At 40.8% G+C, this 24931-nt stretch overlaps 1 protein-coding gene across 4 annotated transcripts in view; it reads left to right on the top strand.

Annotated features, from left to right (window-relative positions):
• RASGEF1B (RasGEF domain family member 1B) overlaps positions 1–24931 on the top strand; it is a 642014-nt gene that overhangs the window by 77067 nt on the left and 540016 nt on the right. Inside the window, exon 1 of one of the 4 annotated variants that reach the window (XM_060654772.3) lies at positions 6686–7047. The exons of the other annotated variants lie outside the window; for them this stretch is intronic. Within the exon in view, the coding sequence (XP_060510755.1) occupies positions 6979–7047 (69 nt within the window). The 5' untranslated portion in view covers positions 6686–6978. Of the gene's footprint in view, positions 1–6685; positions 7048–24931 lie in introns of those variants that run through there. 4 annotated transcript variants of the gene reach the window in all.

Raw genomic sequence — 24931 nt, 5'->3', positions numbered from 1 at the left:
TCCCTCTCTCTCTGCCACTCCCCTGCTCGTGCTCTGTCTCTGTCTCAAAAATAAATAAACATTAAAAAATTTTTTTAAAAAATTGAATTTTGGGGGCGCCTGGGTGGCTCAGTCGGTTAAGCATCCGACTTCGGCTCAGGTCATGATCTCACGGTTCGTGCTGTGCTGACAGCTCAGAGCCTGGAGCCTGTTTCAGATTCTGTGTCTCCCTCTCTCTCTGCCCCTCCCCCACTCATGCTCTGTCTCTGTCTCAAAAATAAATAAACATTAAAAAATTTTTTTTTTTAAATTGAATTTTGGATGATATTTTGTAGAGCCTCTTCACAAATTCCTTAAGCAAAGCATCAGTGCAGTGTATTTAGCTAATTGGTCCACTGCAAATGTTTTATTAAAGGAATAAGATATTGTTTTTAAGTTTATTTATTTTGAGGTGGGGAGAGGGGCAGAGAGAGAGGGAGAGAGAATTCCAGGCAGCCTTGATGCCGTCAGCTCAGAACCCAATGCCAGGCTGGATCTCATGAACTGTGAAATCATGACTGAGCCAAAATAAAGAGTCGGACGCTTAACCAACAGCCACCCAGGAAGGGGTAAGATCTTAAATCAGTTAAGATTAACTTGAAAACTTTTTTAAATGTCCAAGTTCTTCATGATGAGGTTTTCAAAAAAAAAAAAAAAGTATTAGAATTGATGTTGTACTCAGGTTCACTGCAAAGAATGAAAAATTCAGGAATGTATAAAGAAGAAAATAAACATAATCTATTATTCTATCACCCTGAGAGAACTATTATTGCCTTTTGGTATATCTCCTTCCATTTTCTTCTGATGTATACATGTAAACATTTTACTAAGTTAGCACATACTGCATGTACTGAATGCTGTCCCCCATCCACGTTATATAAAGGACATTTTCTAAGTCAGTAAATATTTTCTAAAAATATACTTTATGCTGACTATATATTTATGAATCATAATCTGTCAAACCAATCTCCTGTCGTTAGGTTTAGCAGGTTTACAAATTTTGGCTTTATAATGCTGCAACAAATATCTTTACTCATTTATTTGTCCATCCATCCATTCATTCAATCAACTTTTATTAAGTAGTGGGTGCCAGGCTGTGGGCCATGAGTTGAGGATATATCATTAATCATAACCTTTCTGATAATGTTTATTACTATTACTAACTATTGACCAGGTACTTTATTAGTATTAGTATGTTAATTATTGTGTCTGGAATTTTCGCTGTAAGCATCTTTGCTGTAGATGTCTTTGCTGCAAGCATCATCACTGAAAACATTTTTTGCCATATAACTAATTGGCCATAAGGCCATTTTTCCATAAAAGATAAAAAAAAAAAAAACAACTGGTTGACAGCTTGGTTTGATTTCTTCATTGACACAGTACACTCATTTTTATATTTCATAAACCTTAGCCTTCATAATGGTCTATACAGTGGTATGGAGTTTTGAACCCACATGTCCCACAGTTTAGGAGCATCTATCAGCGGACATGTGATAATATACCAAGATAAACAACCAAATACAAAGCCTAGTTACAAATGTGCATCCTAGTATTTGGAAAACTGGCATCTCTCTCAGTGAAAGAAGAAATTTTAACAAATGAAGAAAGAGTGTGATGCTGAATAAGAAGATGAATCAATAAGCAAAAAAAGTGTATAATATTGTGAATGAAATACTTTGGAGAAAGTGGTTAGATACAATCCACGAAGTAAAATTAATTATTTGCATGGTATTGCCATGAATCTACACTATACATTTTGAATGTATTAAAATATTTTGTATTTTGCAATTAAGTCTTTTTTTCTTAATTTTTAAAAAATGTTTATATTTGAGAGAGAGAGAGAGAGAGCAAGAAAAGGGGAGGGGTAGAGAGAGAGGGAGACACAGAATCTGAAGCAGGCTCTAGGCTCTAAGCTGTCAGCACAGAGCCTGATGCGGGGCTCGAACCCACGAACTGTGAGATCATGACCCGAGCGAAAGTTGGACACCTAACTGACTGAGCCACCCAGGTGCCCCTTTAGTGAAGTCTTTTTAATTTTGTTATCCTTATCCGTGTTTTATTATATCTTCTTTAATGAATGCTCCTCTTGTATTTTTCATGATTTTTATCTTTATGGCAATATTGCCTCATGGCCACTTGGTTATGCAGCAAAAATGCATGTGGTAAAGTTGCTTACAGTGAAACTATGTAGAACCATTAATTATATGAATGTATGTTAGTATAATAATCATTGTAATAAGTTAGTATAGTAGTAGTAATGAATTAAATTCTTATGAGGTGGGTGTTATCATCCCTATTTTCCAGATAAGGAAATGGAGGCTTAAAGAATGGAAGTACTTGCCGGTAATCACTCAGCTGGTCCTTGACAGAGCTAGGGTTCAAACTTAGGCAGGCTGACTCAAGTCCTGCTCTTTTAAGCATGACGGGGACTGTGTCAGTAAAAACGACACTTGCTCCAATGGCCATGAAACGATTTTAAACGCAATACTCTTTGAGCGATTCTCTGGTTATTTTTTAGGATAAATTCTAGAAATAGAAATACTGAGTCCAAGAGTATGAACAACCCTTCAAGGTCCTAAATGGGGGAGGACCAGAGCTGGTTATTTATTTATTTATTTATTTGTCCTGGGTGTCTGCCGTCATGCTACTAGCTAGGTAGACAGCAGGTAATAGGTGTGGTAATGATTCAGGGCCTGGGCAGGCCCTGGAGAAAGGCTGGGCAGTGCTCTTGCTATCGAGGGAGGGTTGGTGGGACTGCCCTTTAGAAATGTTTATTTCCTCTTGATGCAGTGTGGCAGAGGGGAGGCGACATGGAGAGGAAGAGTTCATCAAAGGAATGAGTCTAGACCACAAGTGAAATGTATAGCCTTTTAAGATGAATATCATCACAAGAAAATGCCTCTGCTCACTAAAAACCACCAGTTCAGCTAAAGACTTTCTTGATGTAGTGTAGCTTCCCTTGCGCTACACCATAAGTTACTCACATACAGCAAATGACTATCTGTAAATATTCCTTCTGCCCCCTCATTACTGCCACATTCTCCCTCAAGTCCCCCTTCCCCAGATGAACATTACCTGTCCTTTGCCAGCTTTCTGTGATGCAGTATCACATACTAGCAAAAGCACAGATTTGATTGGCCACTGTCCTAGTCTGATTCCTGTTTGTGCCCTGTAGGTTGGACAATCTTTTCTTCTTAAAATTGAAGTATCTTTGACACACAATGCTACAACGCAGTGATTTGACATGTGTATATGTTATACTATTTTACCACTAGTGTAGCTACTGTGTGTTACCATGTAACACTGCTTCAATACCATTGACTATTTATATCCCCTGTATTGTACCTTTTATTCCTATGGCTTATTCACTCCATAACTGGAAGCCTGCATATCCCACTCCTCTTCGTTCATTTTGCCATCCTCTGGCAACCATCAGTTTGTTCTTGATCTGTTTGTGCTTTTTGTCAGTTCATTCATTTTTTTTTTTTTTTTAGATTCTGCATATAAGTGAAATCATATGATATTTTCTTTCTCTGTCTTATTTTACTTAGCACAGTACCCCTTAGGTCCATCCATGTGGTCCCAAATGGCAAGATCTTATTCTTTGTTATGGTTGAATAATATTCCAGTGTGTGTGTGCGTGTCACATCTCCTTTATCCATTTAGCTATCAATGGACACTTGGGTTGCTTCCATATCTTGGCTATTGTAAATAATGCTGCAATAAATATAGGTGTGCATATATTTTTTTGAATTGGTGTTTTCATTTTCTTTGGGTAAACGTCCAATACTGGATCATATGATATTTCTATTTTTAATTTTTTGAGGAATTTCCACACTGTTTTCCAGAGGCTGCCCCAATTTACATTCCCACCAACAGTGCACAGGGATTCCTTTTTTTCCCCACAACCTCACCAACATTGACTGACTTTTTGATTCTTAGTTTCTTACCTTTAAAATAATACAGAGTTGGGGATGCCTGGGTGGCTCGGTTGAGTGTCTGACTTTAGCTCAGGTCATGATCTAGGGTTCATGGGTTTGAGCCCTGTGTCAGGCTCACTGTTGTCAGTGCGGAGCCTGCTTTGGATCCTCTGTTCCCCTCTCTCTCTGCCCCTCCCCCCTCATACTCTCCCTCTGTCTCAAAAATAAACAAAACATTAAAAAATTAAAAAAAATAATACAGGGTTGTTATGACAGGCAAATGTAGTGCCATGAGCAGAAAAAAATAACAGCTAACCTTCACTGAGTTCTTACTACAAGTATAACAAAACAAAACACTGTTCTAAGGGTTTAAAATGCATACATTTACTTATTCTTCAAAATAATCTGTGATAAACTGGATTCTAGAAAGCTCTAATGGTTTTCATCCCTGGTGTTACTTCTGTGATTATGTTACATGATGTGATAAAAGGGACTTTGAAGATGTGATTACATGACTAAGCAGTTGACCTGGAGATAGGATTATCTAGGTAGGCCTGGATATTATAATCACATAATCCCATGGGCCCTTTAAAGCAAAAAGTTTTCTCTGGCTGTTGGTAAAAGAAATCAGAGAGATTTAAAGTATGAGATGGGCTCAACTTGATTGCTGCTTTAAAGATGGGAGGGGTCACATAAAAAGAAGCCTGGGCAGCCTCAAGGAGCAGGGGGCGGCCGGGCTGACAACCAACCAGGAGGCAAGGACCTCAGACCTACGCCACAAGGAACTGGGTTTGGAAGTGGATTCTTCCCAGGGCCCAGAGATAAGAGTCCAGCTGGCTGCATATTGGTTTCAGCCTTGTGAGATCCTATGCAGCAGAGAACGCAGTTGAACCCACTCCCAGAACTATGACATGATCCATGGGTGTTGTTTTAAGATGCTAAGTTGTGAGAGCAATAGAAAACAAACACAAACCATATGCAGTAGCTACCTTTATTATTTGCCTAATTTGCAGATGCCCAAAGCAAAGCACAGAGAAGTGAAGTCACTTGTCCGAAGTCTCACAGCTATTAAATATCAGAAGTGGGATTTAGTAGTCTATCCCCAGAGCCCATGCTCCAACCCAGCGACACAGTGCCTGAGCCATTTGTAGGTACTCAATGCATATTAGTTTCCCTTCCCTTTTCTTTTTAGTGTAGCCCACAGGGCACCTAGCTGCCATATTTCTTAATTTTGCTGATGTGGGTTGGCTGGTGCTGTGCCAATGGGATTCTGGATATAGAATACTTGGAGCATTAGTTTTACTCATTGGAGTAGGTCTTTTTATACTGTAACAAACCTGACTGACTATTTCATAGGCTAAAATGAAAAAAGATAAAACTAGAGATTTCAAAGAAAATTTGTTTTTGATAATCTCTTTACTGTGAAAAATAGTTGACTGCAAAAGTTGGAGAAGCACTGAACTGATGCATTCAAACTAATTTAGTTTAACACCTTTCCTTCCCGTTTCATTTCCTAAATCCAGTGACTTTGCTGTACCAGTTAGAGTTCTGGAATCTGAATCGGGAAATCTACATCTAGCTATTCATCACCATCCACCCAGCTATCCATCTTCTATTCATTCAGTCAAACAAGATTTACAGAGTCCTTCTATAATGCCTGAAGTGTCTCTAATAAAATGTTACTTGTGAAGTAATACAAACTTTTCTAGTTCTGCTTCCTTGTGTAGAACATTAGGTGATTTAACAAACTTTCCTTAGGGTCTCTATGGCCAATCAATCTGTTGCTTTTACAGTTCGGGTGTGCCCCGACTTCTGGATTTGTTAAGGTAGGGCAGTGCTTCTTAAAATCCATCCTGGGCACCACCTGCATCAGAATCTCCTGGGGTGCCTAATAAAAAAGCAGGTCCTGAGGTTGTCCCAAACCTTCTGAATCAGAAACACCGGGAGTTGGGGCCCAGGACTTTTGGTGTTAAACAAGTTCTCCAGGTTATTGCTATGCACACTAAAGTTTGAGATGTACAGCTATAAGGACACAAGCCTTGCAACACAAGCCTTGTGTCCTAAAAGTATCTCCCTTATTAAAAGACAACAAGCCTTATAGGTTTGGGAAAACAAAAACAAAAACAAAAACAAAAACAAAAAACCAAAACCCAAAACAGGACCACACCTGTGTGTCTCCTGCCTTGACCATCCTTTTTCACCTTAACCCCTCACCCCAGCCAAGGCCAGGGAAGGAGCTGTGACTGTGATTATGGAGCGGATCTAGCCCAGCCCCCGTGCCTTCAAAGTCACTTTTCCCCTTCTGGGCTACCCCTGCCCGCTCCATTCAATAACAGGGGTTAATGTGAGGAGTGGGCGTCCCTCCTCCCAGGCTCTGGAGCCCTTCCCTTCCCCAAAGGGAGGGTGGGGCTGGCGCGTGCCGGTGGGGGAGCCCCTCTGGGCAGCTCGCGCCTTGCAGCAGCCACTCGTCCGGTCAGTCAGCGGCCCGAGGCAGCCGCCTTTCCCACCCCGGTTCGCGTCGAGGAGGGGGAAACTGGAGAACTAGGTCATCCTGGCCCTCCTCCCGAAGCCGACCCTCCCGGCCGTCGCCTGCCGGTCTCCAGCCGCGCGGGGCCGCCGGAGTGGCCGGGCAGGTGCCTGCGCCGCGGTGCTGTGCCCGCCCGCTGCCCTTGCCCGCGCGCTCTGCCCGTCCTGCGGCGCCGTTGGCCCTCCCGCCACCCCCTCGGCGGGGCCCTTCCCTTTACTATGGTAATGGTGACATTCAGCGGGAAAGGCTAGCGCGGACCGCAGCGCCCGGCTCCCGCGCCGCGGGAGGCTCGGTCGGCGGAGCGGGCTGCGGCGGCCGGGCAGCAGGCGCGCTCGCCCGGGCCCCGGCCCTCCGGCCCTCCGGCCCTCCGGCCCCCGACCGCCGCGGGGCTAGCCCCCGAGCCCCGGCCTCGCTGGCCCCGCGGGCTGCGCGCGAGCCCCGGCCGCCCCGGCTCCCGCGCGGGGAGAGGACGCATCCGGCGCTTCGGGAGGGAGCCTGCCTCCGCGCTCGTATATGGCAAAGTTTCTCGCCGAGCTCCTGGGCTGCACGTTGCCGAGCAAGGGCGCCTCTCCCATGTTCGAGGTAGGTGGAGGGTGTGTCCCCGCAGCGACGGGCGTCTGCGGTGGCGCGGCGGCGGGCCCCGAGCGGGGCCCTGGGGTCCCCAGGAGTTGACAAGTGTGTGCGGTCTCACATGCGTGCTTTCCACCTGCAAGTCTGGGGTGGGGCAGGGCGAGGAGGAGACCTGAAGCCCGGGAGGCTGAATCCTCACCTCCTGGACCTCAGTGAACCTGTTTTTCCTTCCTTCGTTGACAGGCGAGCACGTTTTCTGTCAGTCTGGACTGAGTTTTGCCAGTTGCTCTTTACCTAAAATGCTAGGAATGCCTGAAAATGAGCAGGATCCTGCAGTCCCTCTTTGCTGCTTACTTTGTTGTAGTGGTGGTGTTTTTTTTAACCTTTTAATCTGAAAAAAAAAAAAAAAAGTTGACGGTAAAAAAATCTTTAGGTCAGGAGGTTTCCGCCTTTTTGCCTCCTCCTGCCCCCTTCCCCAAACCCCCAGCACGCTGCAAACTCCATTGAAGTTAACTCATTTCTTCTGTGAGTGAGATACATCGGGGATGAGAAGAGTTAAAGTGGGGTTTGCCAGATCAGGTGAACAAATCGCAATTCTGAAGGCAGGTACATCTAATTGCTCACACCTGCCTGAGGTGGCAATGATGCTGCTGTAAGCATCTCTGCAAGGAACCGTTTATGAGAAGGCTGGCTGGCTGGTCCTACTGAGGGAAATGGTGGCAGCCACTGTTTTATGGGAAACCTATATTGGCTGCTCCTAGGGACAGCCTCACACTGTGCACGGCAACCCCCCCGCCTTCCCCTTCCCTCCACAGTGGGAACAGAGTGTATCCTTTGTCTCTATCTACCACCCTCCTCCAACAGACTGCCTGACAACTAGGCCTGGACCAGAGGGCAGTGGCAGTGGCCAGTGTCCTGAGTTCTTGCTCGGTACTCCTCACTCAGTCCTAGGGCCTGACTGGTCCTCCTGACAGCCTTGGGGCTCCTCCAGGAGCTACCTCTCTGTCTGCAGTTTCCTAGCTGGCCAGAGAAAGCAGAACTTGGGGTCCTCTGTCATGGATGTGAAAGCTCGTCCTTCAGCAAGGCAACTCTTGAGGCTGCAAACTCTCAGACTCTTCCCTGGCTTCTAGTGCGTCTCTTCTCACCTTTGGCTACTGTTGGTGTTCCACCTTCTATGGCCACGTTCCTTCGATCTTAGAGCTCAGATTGCCCAACCCATGATCTCTGCTGTGTGACAGATTGGTTTTTAAGCAGGGAGATCTCAATAAGAGGTGATGGAGAGGAGCTGGGAACATAACAGCAGACTGAGAGAAACCAGACTGAAATGCTTGGGTGCTTGGTGGCCTGAAATCTAAAAAGAAAATAATGAAAAGCCTGAAAAAGTAAAGTTTTTCAGGCCTGCAGCTAAAATTAGCCGTCTCCTTTGGCCTGTTACATCTCTGCCCATTTCCCTCTCTGTGATGTCAATGTTAGGTAGTGTTTGGGGGTCATTCCAGAGAGGTGAGATGCTCCTTTAGAATTGCTTTTCTCTCTGACTTGTCCTTTACTGTATTTAGATTTTTGTTTTTGTTTTTTAATTTTTAAAAAATATTTATTTTTGAGAGAGAGAGAGATACAGAGTGTGAGTGGGGGAGGGGCAGAGAAAGAGGGAGGCACAGAATCCAAAGCAGGTCCAGGCTCTGAGCTGGCAGCAGAGAGCCCCGATGTGGGGCTCGAACTCACAGACTGTGAGCTGAAGTTGGATGCTTAACCAACTGAGCCACCCAGGTGCCCCTAGATTTTTGTTTTTATTTATTTATTTTTAAAGATTTTACTTTTAAGTAATCTCTACACCCAACGTGGGCTCGAACTCACAACCTGGAGATCGAGAGTCTCACACCCCACCAACTGAGCCAGCCAGGTACCCCATGGATTTTTGTTCTTAAATTACCAACCCACATCAAGCAATTTTGTTGTCTTTGGTTGTTTATTCCTGTTTTATCTTCTAGCCAATAGATGCCCCACCTTGATTTCTTGGAATAATTGGCTCTCAATCATCGCTGGTTTGAGGGAGACTTAAAAAGTAATCAGAGACATACTTAGACAATTAAGAAAATGAGTAGCTGTTTTGTCTTTTTTTTTAACATTTAATTTATTTTTGAGACAGAGAATGAACGGGGGAGGGTCAGAGAAAGAGGGAGACACAGAATCTGAAACAGGCTCCAGGCTCTGAGCTGTTAGCACAGAGCCCGACACGGGGCTCAAACTCACGGACCTCGAGATCATGACCTGAGCTGAAGTCGGACGCTCAACCGACTGAGCCACCCAGGTGCCCCGGCTGTTTTCTCTTTGAAAAGCTCTGGGGAAAGGAAATTCCCTCTGTCCTTGCTAACTCCATATATCTTGCTTTGTGCTATTTGCTGGGGGCAGAAGCCAGAGTCGTATCTGCTCTCTCCCTCTTTCTACAAATGATTGATTCAGTGTTAGCTGAATCACCCCAGCAGGTATCACTTTTAATCAGTGTTGGTAGAAGAGTTAAGAGATCATCCCTTCCCCACCTATAAGAGTACATCTGCTCAAAGAGGTGAATGACTGAGTATGGAATGTGTTTTGAGGTTGCTTTCTTCTCAGGCAACACATTCTTACTCATAAATGAAGAGGCATTTGTTGAGGCCTCTATATTTGGGAGGGAGAGAAATGTGTAAGAAAGATATTCTTAAGCCTTTCTAAATATTCATTTCCTAAAAGTGAAAGTGCTAGGACATGAGAAAATTTAGGCAACTTTTCATTTCCACCAAATGCTCTCATTCTAACTTTGGAGGCTACCTTTAGTGTCGGGGGGGTCACGAGAGGAGGTGGATGTTTTCATAAGGAATGGCCTTTGGTTCCATTTTGGTTAGGAGGTGGCCACGAATGCAGGCTCTTCCTACCCAGGCCAGTTTGGTTTGCACAGAGGAGATTCTGCATAGTACCTGAAAGGGTACTGGATCCCGACAGGACCTCGTGTGTGTTTGCAGGTGTCTGACAAGGGCGAACAGGTGACTGGTATGGAGAACACAGAGGCAGAAAGTCACTGTGGCTGGAAAACAAGTTGAATGCATACCTTGTTGTGTCATTGTCAGAGGCTAAGGACCAATGGTGTGTATTTGGAACACAGTGTCTTCATGATCATGTTGTTCATCTTCCCTTTACTTTTTCTTAGTCAAGTATTTAAGTTTACGAACCAAGTCTTTAAGAAAGAATTATTAAAATTTCAAGAAAAAAAACCCCGAAAGGATAAGAAGTTTACCTCGGTCACAGCAGTGCCCTGAGCACTGGTTAGATTTTTGGGATAATGTTTGTATGCCTCACCATACTTGCATAGCTTCTGCAGAAAGAGTGGGCTTGCTGGATATTCTGATGTCTAGAAAAGTAGGACATTGTAAGCATAGAATGGTGGTTTCAGACCTAGCACGTCCTACTTATGTGTGTCCTGTAGGCTTAGATGGATGGATGTCTGGCCCTGACCTCCATTCCTGCCCCTGTTGGCTCTGACATATTATGAACCTTTGCATTGTGCCTTCATGATAGTCAATGATGGAGTCTGGTTTAAGAGCAGAAAGTGGCAGGAGAATTATAAAGTCAGAGGCAACTGCTTTTTCTCCTTCTGGACCCCCTTCCCTCAGTCAGCAAACCTGCATTGAAAAAAAATTTTTTTTAATGTTTAATATTTTTGACAGAATGTTAGTGGGGTAGGGGCAAAGGAGACACAGAAAGGGAGGCACAGAATTCAAAACAGGCTCCAGGCTCTGGCTGTCAGCACAGAGCCCGACGCGGGGCTTGAACCCACAGGCTGTGAGATTATGACCTGAGCCAAAGTCCGATGCTTAGCCAACTGAACCACACAGGTGCCCCTGCAAACCTGCATTTTTAATGCTGTGACCCTTCATCATCTAACCCGGAGGGGTACCTTTCAGGAGCCACATCCACTGGGGAGAACACATCTGGCTCTACAGAAAAGGGGTGTTCAATTCCATGCCACTGTTTCTGGATGTGGTCTCTAGAATTGTCATACCTCATGTATGTTCTACTTATTTCCACATTCTGTTTTCTTGTTTCCACCGGTATTGCTGCCTAACTGTGACTATAGCTTTATTTTAATTTATACATAATACATAATAACTGTCATTTATTGTCTACTCTGGTGGGTATTGTTCTAAGAGCATAATATACACAATCTCAGCTATCTTCCCTAATGGGTTTGCGATATAGGTGTTTACAACCATATACTTTACAGATGAGAAAAGTCAAAGTTTATAGAGCTTGAATAATTTGGTTAAGGTCACTTTAGTATGTGCTAGAGTGAGGATCTCAAAGTTCACCTACCTTCTTCAACTATGGTTACTTGGTATTTGGTGTTTTTGTCTTTTGTTTTCTACCTCAGTTTTATTCCTAGCCATACTCTTTCTCTTTGGAAATAAGAAAGGTAAACACCCTCATTCTTTCATTCTTCCATTCTTTCATCATCACTGTGTCACCACTGGGATGGCACAAGTACCTTACTCTTGGAAATGTTCGATCAAAGGCTGCTTGAACTCAGAGGAATTGTTAAGGGAAAGATTCAGTTCAATCACCATAACCCTTTATAGCTAGTTTCCACTTATGAGGCATTTCCTGCACGTCCTGTTTTATTCCCCAATGACATTATGAGGTAAGTAGTGTTGAAGTGAGGAGGCCAGGGCTCAGGGTCATTACCTGAATTGTCCAAGGTTACTTCCTACCTCGGTCTGATCCTGGACTCTGATTCCACGGTGCTTTGCCAGCCAGCTGCATTGACTCACCTGATCTTTTCCTGGCCTCTGAGTTCTGGCTCATCCGCTCGATCTTTTGGACCATTGCCAAAGTCATTTTCTTTAATAGCCCGACTGAACACAGTGTCCCTTTATATACCCCCAATTCTTTGGTGGTTCCCACTGCATGCAGATGCCATAGGGGATGCAGTTTCCCCTTGACAGTGTGGTCACTACCTAAATTTTCTTGTCCAGTCTTTCCTTCTTACTGTATTCCTAGCACGCTAGCAAACTTTTGTCTATATCCATTTCTTGGTCATGTCCTCTCACCACTAAGCTGTTGCTCTGCCTGGAGTTTTCTTCCGCCAATTCGTCTATTGATGTTTCCTCTCTCTGCAAGGTTCCTCTCAAATTTCGCCTCCAGATCCAGCCCCTTGGACAATAACCAGCCCTCGACTGCAGGCCCCCTGAATACTGTTTGTTTCTATAGGAGACCTAGGACATCTTTCTCTTGTAACTTCTCCATGCTTCAGTTGTGTGTCTTCAATGGAGATAATAACATTGTCGAATGCAGGTGGTGAGGGTTAAATGGGTTGGTGCCTGGAAAGTACTTAGAATAGTGTTCCATGCATGGTCATTGCTGAGGTCCTTGCCTATGCATCTCTGACCTCTTCAGGATCAAGAACTAAGTAATTTTTCTTTCCACAGCACCCACCAGAGTATTGTACACATCATTTTGCATCACATGATGGATCAAACTGATCTCATTCTGGAGGTTCATGATTTCCTTCGCCCTTAAACTATTTGTGATGTCTCTGAAGTTCCAATTTAACCAGCACCCTGTATCTTTATTTGCTAAATCTGGCAACCCTATCTTGCCATTCCCCTCCTCCCATCATAACCCAGCCCCTAGACTCCAATCCCACTCAATTGTAGAAGCCTTGTCCCCCATCTTTCCTGCTTAATGGTCCCTATTGTGGCAGAGATCCTGTCCCAGGCCAAGGGAGACACCCATAGGGAATTGAAGTTGGACAGCTATCTGTCCCCACTGCCTCACTAGTATGGAAATGATGGAGTAAGCAAGCTTTCCTCTGCAAGTGTCAGGTCTGTGACTGAGAGAGGTGTATCACTGGCGTCCTGTTTATTCACTCTTCATGTGTTCACCGGTTCACTCACTCACTCACTCACTCATTTAACGAATGTTATTTATTAAACCCTAGCTTTGTGGTAGGCACCCCATGGAAGCCTTCCTAAAAGACATTCAAACTGTTTTAACTGTGAGCCACAGTAAGAAATATATTTTACATTGCAATCCTGAATGCACATAGCTATTTATACCTATAACATTGAAATTAAGTTTCAAGAATAACACTTTTACTTATGACAGGGGTTGTACTTTGATCTTTGCAGTTCTGTCCTTTCCATTCCATTTCTTCCTTTCTATTAAGAATTAAACAGGGAAAGACCTGCTGAATTGATTTCATGAGTTGTGACTCATAATTTGAAAAGCACTGCTATAGAGGATGGTAAGATTCTATTTTTACAGAACAATTTGTGTTCCCTCATTATTCCAGTACTATACTTACACATTATTACACTATACATTAGGAGAGTTTTGTGGTCTACCATGGGAAGCCAGTCACCATGAATAACCTTATTTCTTGGGAGAAAATATTTTCAGGGTTTCAAACAATTAATTTACCAAATAACGTTTGATAAATATTCTGCCTCTAAATTGGATTATAGGTTTGGCATGTTACCTGAGCATATTTTATGATGTGCTTTTTATTTAGAACACTGTAGCTGGATTTCAATTTATTTCTCTTTGCATCTACTAACCACAAACATGTCCCACTAGCTGAATTACTCCCTAGGTTACATTTATGGATCTTTCCATTTTTTATATTTTAATTGACCCCAACCCTTCCCTCTTGAAAGAACTTAAATTTTCAAGCAGTCTTTTTCCCCCCTCTAATTTGCCTGGTAAGGATTTTGATTTTGTTCATTACAATGAGCTCCTTTGTTTAAATGAATCTTACATGCTCTCATCCACTTGGTCATTCTGGTGGGCTTCAAGCATCTAAAGAATGAACCATGTGGTCAGGTTGTTTTGAAAGCAACTAATTTGGATAAGGCTGTAGCTTCAGTGATTGGATGTTGGTGCTTGATCATAAGAGAGAAGTTTGAGAATAATAGCTCCTGTTGCCACAGCTGGGCTTTCGATGAGGGTCATTTGAATTTTAAGCTAATGGATACTGAGTTTGTCTTGTAAATTCACAATTCAGTTTGTTTGAGGGCCAATTGGATTGCTCTATCACATCTGAGCCATTGTGTATGCACAGGCAACTCTACTTACCTTTTGTGTTAGCTGCTTTTAAACTCTGCTTGTGGTCCTAAATGCATGCATTTCATTTATAGGAATATTTGGTCCCATTATGATTAGATCTGTCTAATGGCTTCTTGCTGAGAGACCATTACATGATTTTTTCCTTTTTGTATTTTGATAAGTAAAGGCTGGTGTTCAAATGGCCAGTGCTGTCTGCATGTCAAGAGGAGCAGGGATAGGAGCTTCACTCTTTGATTTATTTCCTTTTGCTTAGTTCTTTTCAATTTGTAATAGTATTCTTGTACGTTATGAATTTCTTTACTTCACAAGTCTTTGATAAAATACAATAGGTCTAGTAGTGACTTTTGTATTTAAAAAGTTCTACCTACTTGGAGTTGCCTATCGAAGTGTCCCATAAATAAAATGACAGCTTTTATCTACCTGAATTTTGTGATGAGTAAGGACTATGCTTTCTACCCTTGGAGAATCTTAAGTGTATTCTAGGCCTATTTCTCTACATACCTATAATATATTAAGTATTCTATATCCCTTTCAAACCTCTACACTTTCAAACCAAAATGGAGGACCCATCATTCCCCTGTACCCGGCTGGAACCCACTTCTCCTTTCCAACTCGATTGTCAGCCAAAAGCACCACATATTTTCCTAGAGTAGCACTTTGGTGCCATTTTTTGCTTTCTTTTTATTTCATGAACAATCTGTCAGTGACTCCCATAGATTCTTTCTTGGACTTACACCTTTCTTTTTATCCCTACTAGCCTTTGTATACTGATATGACAAGCATTTATTTACTTATTTTTAGAAAGGCATTTAAAAGAATATTTATTTATTTATTTATTTATTTTATTTTATTTTATTTAGAGAGCTAGTGAGCGAGCATGCGTGGGTGGGAGAGGGGCAGAGAGGGAGATAGAGGGAGAGAAAGAGAATCTGTGCTGTCACTGTAGAGCCCGACTTGGGGCTTGAACTCATGAACCATGGAATCACGACCTGAGCTGAAATCAAGAGTTGGACGCTTAGCTGACTGAGCTGCCCAGGCACTCCTGACAAACATTTATTGATTATGTACTATGACCAAGGAGTTGTAGAGTCTGTAGGGGATTCCACAATAAGTAATAATCAGTTTGCTTCTTTCAAGTCTCCCTCTTCTCCCCTTTTCCTGAATATGCTGCTAGTATACCGCAATTCCTTTTCATTGTCACTTTCCTATGTAAGAGTCTGCCTGTGTGACTTTCTGTATCCAAAGGCTCAAGTCTTTAAGTTCTACCTAGGGTATTTTTAAGGTGCTGTTGTTAAATGTCTTACTCTGCCTAGCTAACTTTACTTCCTGCCATTAATTTTCTTCAGGGATCCTCATAGGTCATATACAAATTCTTGACCCTGTGCCTTTGTTTAGGCTACTTGTCCTATCCTTTAGTATAATGACCTATCTTAATTTTTTCCATTTTTCCTAACCAAACCCTACCTAATTCCATAGTAAGGACCCAGCCCTTCATGAGCCTTCTCCAATTACAGGAAAGAGGCTAAGAGTACACAGGCTAGAGAATCAGATACTTGGTTTCCAGTCTGGGCTCCTCCACTTCTGAGCTACGTGACCTTAAATAAAATACATCCTTGCATCTCACTTTTATTTTTTATAAAATTGGGATAATAACAGTAGCTATCTCATTGAGTTGTTAATGAGGATTAAATAAGGTAATTCAAACAAAATACTAAGCATAGTGTTTGGCATGTAGTAATTGACAAATGAGAAAATGATGATAATTATATACTTTCACCTTTTGTTTCCAAAATATACTTTCACCTTGATCCCAATACCCTGGGGTCTCTCTCTCCTTTGACTATCTTAGGACATACTTTATGCTTTTCTGAATTCTCCACAGTGCTGAGCACAACCTAGGTGCTCAATCAGTGCTCATTAATTTTGAAAATATGCCATATGCTGTTTTAGCAAAATCTGGGAACCAATTTATTTCTGAATATATTTAATTGTATTTTATGGAAATGTGACAGCCACTGTCCTTTAGTGACTTACCCCCTAATCTATGGGATGTATATTGATGCTAAGTTGGGCTGTAGTTGTACCAGTGACGATAATGTACTTTTACATACAACTCTGGCAGAAGCAGTACTTGAAAAATGTACCAATTATAAATGCTATTTGAATGAAATTCAACCATAGATTGCAATATAATTAAACACAGTATTTTGCAATTGGTTTGCAAACATGTGTCCTCAAAATAAGTCAAGTGAAGCAAATCCATGCTATAAGTCAAGATTTTATTCATCAGACTTTTATGTGGCATGCTGTTGGTAGAGAATTCTGGCTGGAGGTCAGGTTAGATTATTCCAAAATTAATTTACTCCAAGAACACTTACCCAGTGGGCTTTCTTATCATATTTCCAGTGGGAAAGAGGGAGTAATGATGCCCTGCTTCTCAGGAAGCTGTTGGATGGCCTGAAAGCATGGAAATTTACTTTCATGGAGATTATTTGAACTCGGCTAGAAGTCAAGGGAGGGTGCCTACAGAGACGCACATGGGACTGAAAACTAAAGGGTGGCAGCATTATGCATCGCAAAGAACCTACAATGGGAGTCTTAAGATCTGGATTCTGAGCCTGGCTCCTTTCCTCACTGGCCGAATGCTCCTGGGGGAAATCTCCTTACCTCACTGAGTGTCAATTTTTATAGCTCTGAAATGAAAGTAACAATATTCGATTTGCTCTACTCCCAGAAATGATGTGAGGCTCCAGTGTGGTAATAAATGTGAAAGTCTTTCATAAAATGTCAAGCATTATACAAATGTGAATTGCTGTTACTGATGCTGTGATGGAGAGCACAGAAAGAGGAGGTGCCTACTTAGCATCCTGGGCATGCAAGAATCTGTTGGTGAATGGACTGTCAAGGATAGTATGGATGGTCAAGAATAGAAATACTTGTGTTTCAAAGGTACAGAAGGAAATATGAAGCAGTCATAATTTACAACTCGAGCTTCAACCCCCGTGCAGTAAGCCCTGGACTCCACTTGTACCTAGGGATTTACTTAAGGAAATCTCTACTTTCTGAGGACTCATTTAAGGACTAAGCTTAAATGAGTTTATGAATGAAATTCTATCAACATCGGGGGCAGGGCATGAGCAGATTTCAGTGGCATGAGGCAAATTGCAAGGAGGGATTGTGGGGCTCTGAAGAAAGTCTGAGAGTCTAGGATTGTATGCTGCAGAAATATGTAGTGGCTGTTATTTGAACTCCCTCCCCTTTCTGTCTGTCTCCTGAGCCTAGCTACCCTGTGTCAGAAAAAAGAACTTGGCCCCACAACAGGGTCATCATATCTCATTCAGAGAGTAGAACTCAGAGGAGGGAACCCTTTCAGTGCAAGGGGAGCTCTGATGGCCTGGGCAGAGCAGCAGTAAGTAGTCTCCTGCAGTAGTAATTCAGGCACATGGGCAACCTAGAGCCAGTGCATCCTATGGTTGCCTGGACTGGTTCGAGAGCTCAGATGATGTAATTTCCCCCGGAGGACACCTACCAATACCAAGGAAGGAGGGATCCTTGGAAGAGAATCTGATGTTCTCAGGGTGGAGGTGGGTTTATGTGGCCAGGAAAATTTGGGTATGTGATAAGATTATTTCATTTGTAATTACATTTAGGTACAGAATATTGGTCTATATAATCCTTAATCAGTGTCCTTTCATATTCCATTTTTGAATCAGTGTAGGCCATTTGTGAAATCTAATGCCCTAGGCCTTTCCCTTTTTTTTTTTTTTTTTTTTTTTTTGGTCCAACAGTTTATTCTTGATGTTCATTTTAGCCAAATTTCATAAATGTTAAAATGTGTTGTGTGTCTGTTAGGAGAAAGAAGGATGGTACGGGAGTGGTCAGATGCATGTACAGAGCTACACACAGACAGGAAAACACACAGTGATTTGCTTCTAGAAGGGCCATGATGATTAAACCACATGACCATTGTTTAACATGAATTCAGAAATCTCATTGATTTTATTTACCAGCTTTGTTCCAAAACCTTAAATGTGTTATGTACATGAGACCAAGTGTGTGGGACCCTGATTTTCAGGGGTTAACAAATCAAACTACTTTTTCCTTTGAATTTCTCTTTTGCTTCCTTCCTCTCCTCCAGCTTAAGGAAGGTCCTTTCTGTGACATAGCTGTGTGCGACTTTCATTTTTTCTATCTCACTCTGCAAATAGAAACTGATTTCATTTTTTCTCATGTATAAGGAAATAGTACATCTGATTTCACAGGCCAGAAAGAAATGATTGGAAAGCAGCCAGCCAGGCCCTGGGGAACCCCCTAAAATTATCCTCTACCTTATGGACTGTCCAGATTGTTTGTATGTGTGACTAGGGAAGATGGGGGCAGGGAAGTGGGATTTGGGAAATAAAATTTTCTCATGCCCAGATGCTGTGAGTGAGTCAGATGGCTGGGTGAGTTTACCCTGATACCTCCTGTGATTTTTAGGAGTTCATTTGCTCAGTGCCAGGTTTGGATGTCCAAGCAGCTGGGCGGACCCTCTGGAGTTCTAGTTAATTCAGCTCCCTGTCTGCACATTGTGTGGACTTCCCTTATGTGTGAAAACTTCCTAGATAAATAAAGGGGTTTCTGTAGGGCTGCATCTTGATTGGAATTGCTGTGGGTTAGAGTGACTAAGAAATATACTCTCAGTTACCAGAGTTGGTGGATAATGGGCAATAATAACAGTTCTTTAGAATTTACCAAAACACCTTGCATACATAATTTTATTAGAAATGGAAAAACAGTGGGGAATTATTTGACTCTATTTACAGATGGAAAAATTAGGGAACAGGGTTAAGAAATACTAGCTTTGGAAAACAGCTTGGGTCTAAAATTATCCAGTCAACCTTGTACATAATAAAAATAATTTATCACCTTTTCTATATATGTCTTCCTCCTTAGTAGAATTAAGAAGATACCACTATAAAAATGCCACCAGTTGAAACCATTACTATGAAATTCTTTGAAAAATCACAAAGTAGTACCAAAAAATGTAAGGTATCTTATCTCAAATACAGTTTGGAACAGTGCAAGGTATACTTGAATACCATAAAATGTTATTATTTAAATGAAAAATTAGGGGGACCTGGCTGGCTCAGTCATCAGAGCATGTGACTCTTAATCTCAGGGCCATGAGTTCGAGCCCCACTTTGGGTATAGAGTTTACTTTAAAAAAATAACAAAATAAAAAAAATAATTAATTTCATCATTAGTAAAGGTTCTTCCCTTTTCTGGCCTTGAAGAGGAATATGATAACAATTGAGAGAAACTTTCATTATCTCTTTCCAAAATTATTTTCAAGCCCTTCTTTGTCCTACAAAATTAGCATAAATCCCACCTGCCATTTCTAACTATCCCCATCTCTTCCTTCAGGTTCCTTATATCATTGGATGAAGAGTCCCCAAGCTGTGACCTATAAAGAATAATTAGATTTTTCTCTTGACAAACCATTCCTAAGGTACAACATGTTGGGGTGATTGCCCAGGATTTTATGTTGCAGCATCTCCTATCCTGCTGGTGGCTGAGAGTGTTATCAATAGTAGACAATAATCAACGATTTTGTGGCACAGTGCTTTATAGATTTTGAAGCACTTTGACTGAATCCCCTGAATGATTCTTAAAGTATTGTCATCCTCATTTGACAGACTTAGAAGCTGAGGTTCAGAGAGGTAACATGAATGTCCCCAGATAACCACAGCCAGAGAGCAATAGAGCTAGGACTTATGTTTCCATGTTCTCCCGGTCTTTCTAGGGCAACCTAGGTGTTTACTGTGATGCCCTCACCAATGTAAGGGAGCAACCAAGCTTCATATACATAAGTCGTCTCAATAATGACTCCAGTGTCACCAAGGCAAAAGTTGGTGTTCCCCACTCCCTATATTGTTAGTGATATTAAAGCCTGCTTTTTTTCTTTTAAAATAGAGATGCATACAACATTATATTAGTTTCAGGTGCACAACAAAGTACTTTCAAATTTGTATATATTGTGAAACGATTACCACAATTAAGTCTAGTTAACATCTGTCACCATACAAAGTTACAGAATATATTTTGTCTTGTGATGAGAACTTGTAAGATTTACTCTCTTAGCAACGTTCAAATACGCAGTACGATATTATTGACTATGGTCACCATGCTGTACATTACATCCCAGAATTTATTATTTTATAACTGGAGGTTTATACTTTTTGATCACCTTCATCCGTTTTGTCCATCCCACCTCTGGCAACCACCAGTCTGTTCTCCGCATCCATGAGCTTTTTTATTTTTAAGATTCTGTGTGTAAGTGGGATGATATGATATTTGCCTTTTTCTGTCTTTGACCTATTTCATTTAGTATGGTGTCTTCAAGGTACATCTATGTTGTCGCAAATAGCACAATTTAATTCTTTTTTTATGGTTGAAAAATACTCCATTGTATATATATATATATATATATATATATATATATATATATACACACACACCACGATGTCTTTATCCACTTGTCTGTTGATGGACACTTGTTTCCATATTTTGGCTAGTGTACATAATGCTACAGTGAACATGGGGGGGTGCAAATGTTTTGAGTTAGTATTTTTGTTTTCTTTGGATAAATACCCAAAACCGCTATTGCTGGATCATATGGTAGTTCTTTTTTAAACATTTTTTGAGAAACCTCCATACTGTTTTCCATAGTGGCTGTACCTATCTCTTGTCTTTTCTTTTTTTTTTTTTTTTTTGATAATAAGGCTGCCCTTTAATGATTATCTTCTAGAGTTTAAGCTAAATCTTTACTCTGTCACTCATCATTTATTATTTGTGTGACCACAGGCAAATCACTTCTCTAAGCTCAATGTCTTCATCTATGAAGTGAGGACAGTGATTGTTATCCTTATAAATGAGAAAATACATGTAAAGTGTTACATACTATGCCTGACACATAATTAACATCAAATGTTACCTTTCTTCTTCTTTTTCCAGTTCATAACATTTTAGCACTGTTCCTCCTGTATTAATTCTTTGGAGGTGGGGTCTGTTTTGAGTGGACATGTGATGGGTGTGGGGAAGGCTCCATTATAGATGGACCTATTGTATACTTTGTCTGTGGCCCACATGAAAAGCAGGTTAGATGCCACAGCACTAGTGATGATAAAAGATTGGTTTAATTTTTATTTTTTTTCCTGGCCAAATAAACCAGTGTGTACTTTCTTTCTGAAGTCTCTTGCTTACAACATTCTGTGCTATGCTGATTACTCATTGAACGAGTATTCATTTAACCCCAATTATGTGTCCTATATGTGTGCTTGGTGCTATAAGGATTACAAAAGGAACAAGACATAGCCTCTGCCCCAAGTGTACTTGAGGAGGCTTGACTTCTAAGCATGAAAACAGAGGGCTATTCTGAACTGAGTGTGTGGTAGAAAACCAGTCTGCCTATTCTGGGGAAAAGATTTCACAGACTAACTCTTTCCAGTGTGCTTCCAAATGCTGTGACAACCACTTAAAATATTTGTGAAAAGAAGCAGTCAATTCTGCTTTTCCAGATTGATGCTATAAATAGGGAGAATAAGTTATTGGTGTTTTATAGCTTTTTAAGACACAGCAATGATTAAAAATGGTAAAAAGGTGGTGTTATGCCTGAGGTTACATCAAAACCTTTTTGAAACAGTGTCTCATTATTGTATTTTTTGATTTTGTTTTGTAGTGCCTTAGGCAAGTTAATTTCCACATATGTAAAATGCTCTAAATAAAAATATCTCACTGGGCTGTTATGCAGATTATATGAGATATGATGTAAAAACACTTAGCATAGCACCTGGTACATGGCAGCAAGTATCCAATTAGCAATAGTTTTCTTTCTACATTGGCAGATATGCTCCTTGTCTTTTCTAAACTAGAGGTTTAAATTAAGTCCTCCTTTTGAAGCTCCTCCTCCTTTTATCCACTTTTATTTTCCTATCCCCTGGAGCATTTCATAATGTGTGCAGCTCAGCATGGCTTTACATACATAGCCCATCAAAGAGTTAATAATGCTGTGCTCCAACCTTTCTAGTTTGCTGGAGCTACTTAATCAGAGAAATCATTGTGGTTCTTTTCATGCAACTCACTGATGTCCAAAGCAACTAATTAGAAAGAAGGAGTATAGAAAATCAATCTTTACTAACATTGACATTTCTTCCAATTTAAGCAATTGGTTTGCTTACATTCTTTGTGAAAACCTGTTGAGATCTAAAATTATCCCAGATGACTACATTAGAGAGTTCTAATAGGTTCTTAGTATCAGAATAAAGATTATTTGAACATTAAATACATAGAATTTGGAAGGGATCCAGCATATTGCATGAACTCACTAGACAAGTAGCTTTTACTCATGACACCATTAAAGAAGCCTCATATCAAGTTGGGGGACAGTATAACTCTTTGAGAACCTAGCCTAATTAGAGGGAACCGGTTTGTGTTAGGTATTTCCCTTTGCACCTCTAGTTCTTCATCTTTCTCTAGTCTGTACTCTAGGAAGCCAACCTGTACGAAATATATCCACAGGGTTCTCTTGGCCTCAGTTTCTAATTGGGTTTGGCCAATGGGGAGCATTGGCCAGAGACTGGAGGGAGTGGAGATTGTGAGGGCAAGGCATTTATTACTTCATCTTCCTATTTACAAGGTCACCTTGAACTGGCTGTGTCCCTCTAACTAAGATCACAGCTCCTGTAAGGTGGTCTTCTCCATATAGCCTCTCTGTTTCCAACTTCCTGCAACACTCCCTTCTCTTACTACTTTCTGGGGGGAGGGGTGGGTGGGTAATGGGGTATGTTACTAGCTCCAAGATATTGTACCATGCCTTGTGGTTTTTCTTATACCCTTCTTGTATCTTTGTAAATAGAGTTTTACTGAACTTCCCTTTAAATTACCCAATTTGAATATGTCATCTGTTTCCTATTAGAACTTCAAATGATAGAGGAACAATAGCAACTTCCTCTTGAAAGGTCAAAGTGACCGTCTGAATTACTGGTTTTTAAAAAATTCTGCCAATTCATAAAAGTGCTGTGTGCCTTGTTACATATTCAAGTAAAAGTGGATGAATTCACAAGAATGATATATAATGATGTGGCTTGTGTTGGTTGTGTTTTGTGATTAAATGGAATATTATTTGGGTTGAATGAAGATAGCGTTAAAGCTTCAGTAAATGCCAGTGTCGTAAAAGAGTAGGGCCTTTTAGAGGCGGAGTAGATGCTGAATGCATTGCATCTTAACTTTTTAACTTGCATGTGAGGAATCTGAATCACCAAGAAGTTAGAGGAGTTGCCCAAGGTCAGACAATTAATATGTGGCAAAGCTGGGTCTTGAACCACATCATGTGACTCTAAGACTAGTGGTTGTTTTGGTGCTCCAAATTGTGAAATAGAGTTAAATTCAGTTTCATTAAGCAAAATACATGGATTTGACTTAAATTGGTCAGCTTGCAATAAACTAAAAATGTACTTCAGTGTGGTGGTGTGGGTTTTGATTTGTTTTTAAACAGGAAATTAGGTGCAAATACGAAATTTCAGTTTACAATCACCCATCTGTCACATCAGCTTAGCCAAATAGAACAATGTTACAAAGATGTTAACATTTTTTTTTAGAATTTGTTTATTCATAAGGTAATTTTTGTTGTATAGTACTTTTAGTTTCAGAATATATGATTTATACTATTTCTGGGTGAATACTCAGCAATACTAATCCCAAAATATATTTTATTATTAAAAGAGTTTTGGGTAAACTGGTCTCTCACTGTTTTTATACCAGAAAAATATTTGATTTTTGATTGCATATGTGGTGTATGTACCCTGAGAATTGGAGTAGTTGTTACATGGAAGGTGTCAATGTTTCTGCCCTTAAGATCATCACAACCTATTGCAAGGGATATGGGATAGAGATTATATCCCATTGGAAAATAAGTGGGGTAAAATTTCTGCCTAAGTCACCTGTTAGCAGGACCTATAAGATGACCCTTTCATTTAAAGTGTAAGCCCCTGAAGTCAAGGGTGAAAAAACTGACATTTCTTCTACCTGTCTCCATGGTAGACAGGAAAAATGATACTTAGTACATATTTGACAAATAAATGAGATCACAAAAGATGTTCTTGTAGCATTTAAGGTGTAAGAAGGGCATTTGGTCTCATCTGCTTTTTTATCCAGTTCATAGTTGTAAGACTAGATGGTTCACACATTGAGAGAATTACTTTACTGTACATTGTGTGTGGGTGTGATGATTTTTTTTTTCTATTTAGGTTTGCATATAGAAAAATTAGATTGTCAATTCAATACTATCTAATAAATTAAAAAGTGAAACTGTTTAGGTAAATGAATCAACAGGTTGATTTAAATCAATTTTACTATGAAACATCATCAATTTTCTTATACATGAAATCTTGAAAATTAATAAATATAAGCAGTTTATTGGCTTTTTAGTTTTTGTGCTTTGATACCATGAAAATAGTGACTAACACCAGCCAGATGTGTTCCTTTTCCTTGTACTTTTGAATCGCAGTAAGATGGTCTTTGCTCCAATTCTGCTTTCCTTAATACTGCACATTACTGTATTACATGCACATTTTAGAATTTTTAACTATCAATTTTGCCTCTGTGTAATGCAAATAGATGCCATTCCCTTCAAACATAAATGGGTCCTTGTTTTATTTAATATCAAGATTGGCTCAATTATCTTTTGAAAGGTGGAGCTTTCAGAGAGACAGATCTGCTGAAAACATAATGGTCAACTATGTGCTTACCCAGACATGAAAAT

This window comes from Panthera onca, chromosome B1, assembly GCF_046562875.1.
Source record: "Panthera onca isolate mPanOnc1 chromosome B1, mPanOnc1 haplotype 2, whole genome shotgun sequence".
NCBI lineage: Eukaryota > Metazoa > Chordata > Mammalia > Carnivora > Felidae > Panthera > Panthera onca.
The sequence above is the reverse complement of the archived record's forward strand: the minus strand, read 5'-3'. Positions and strand labels throughout refer to the sequence as shown.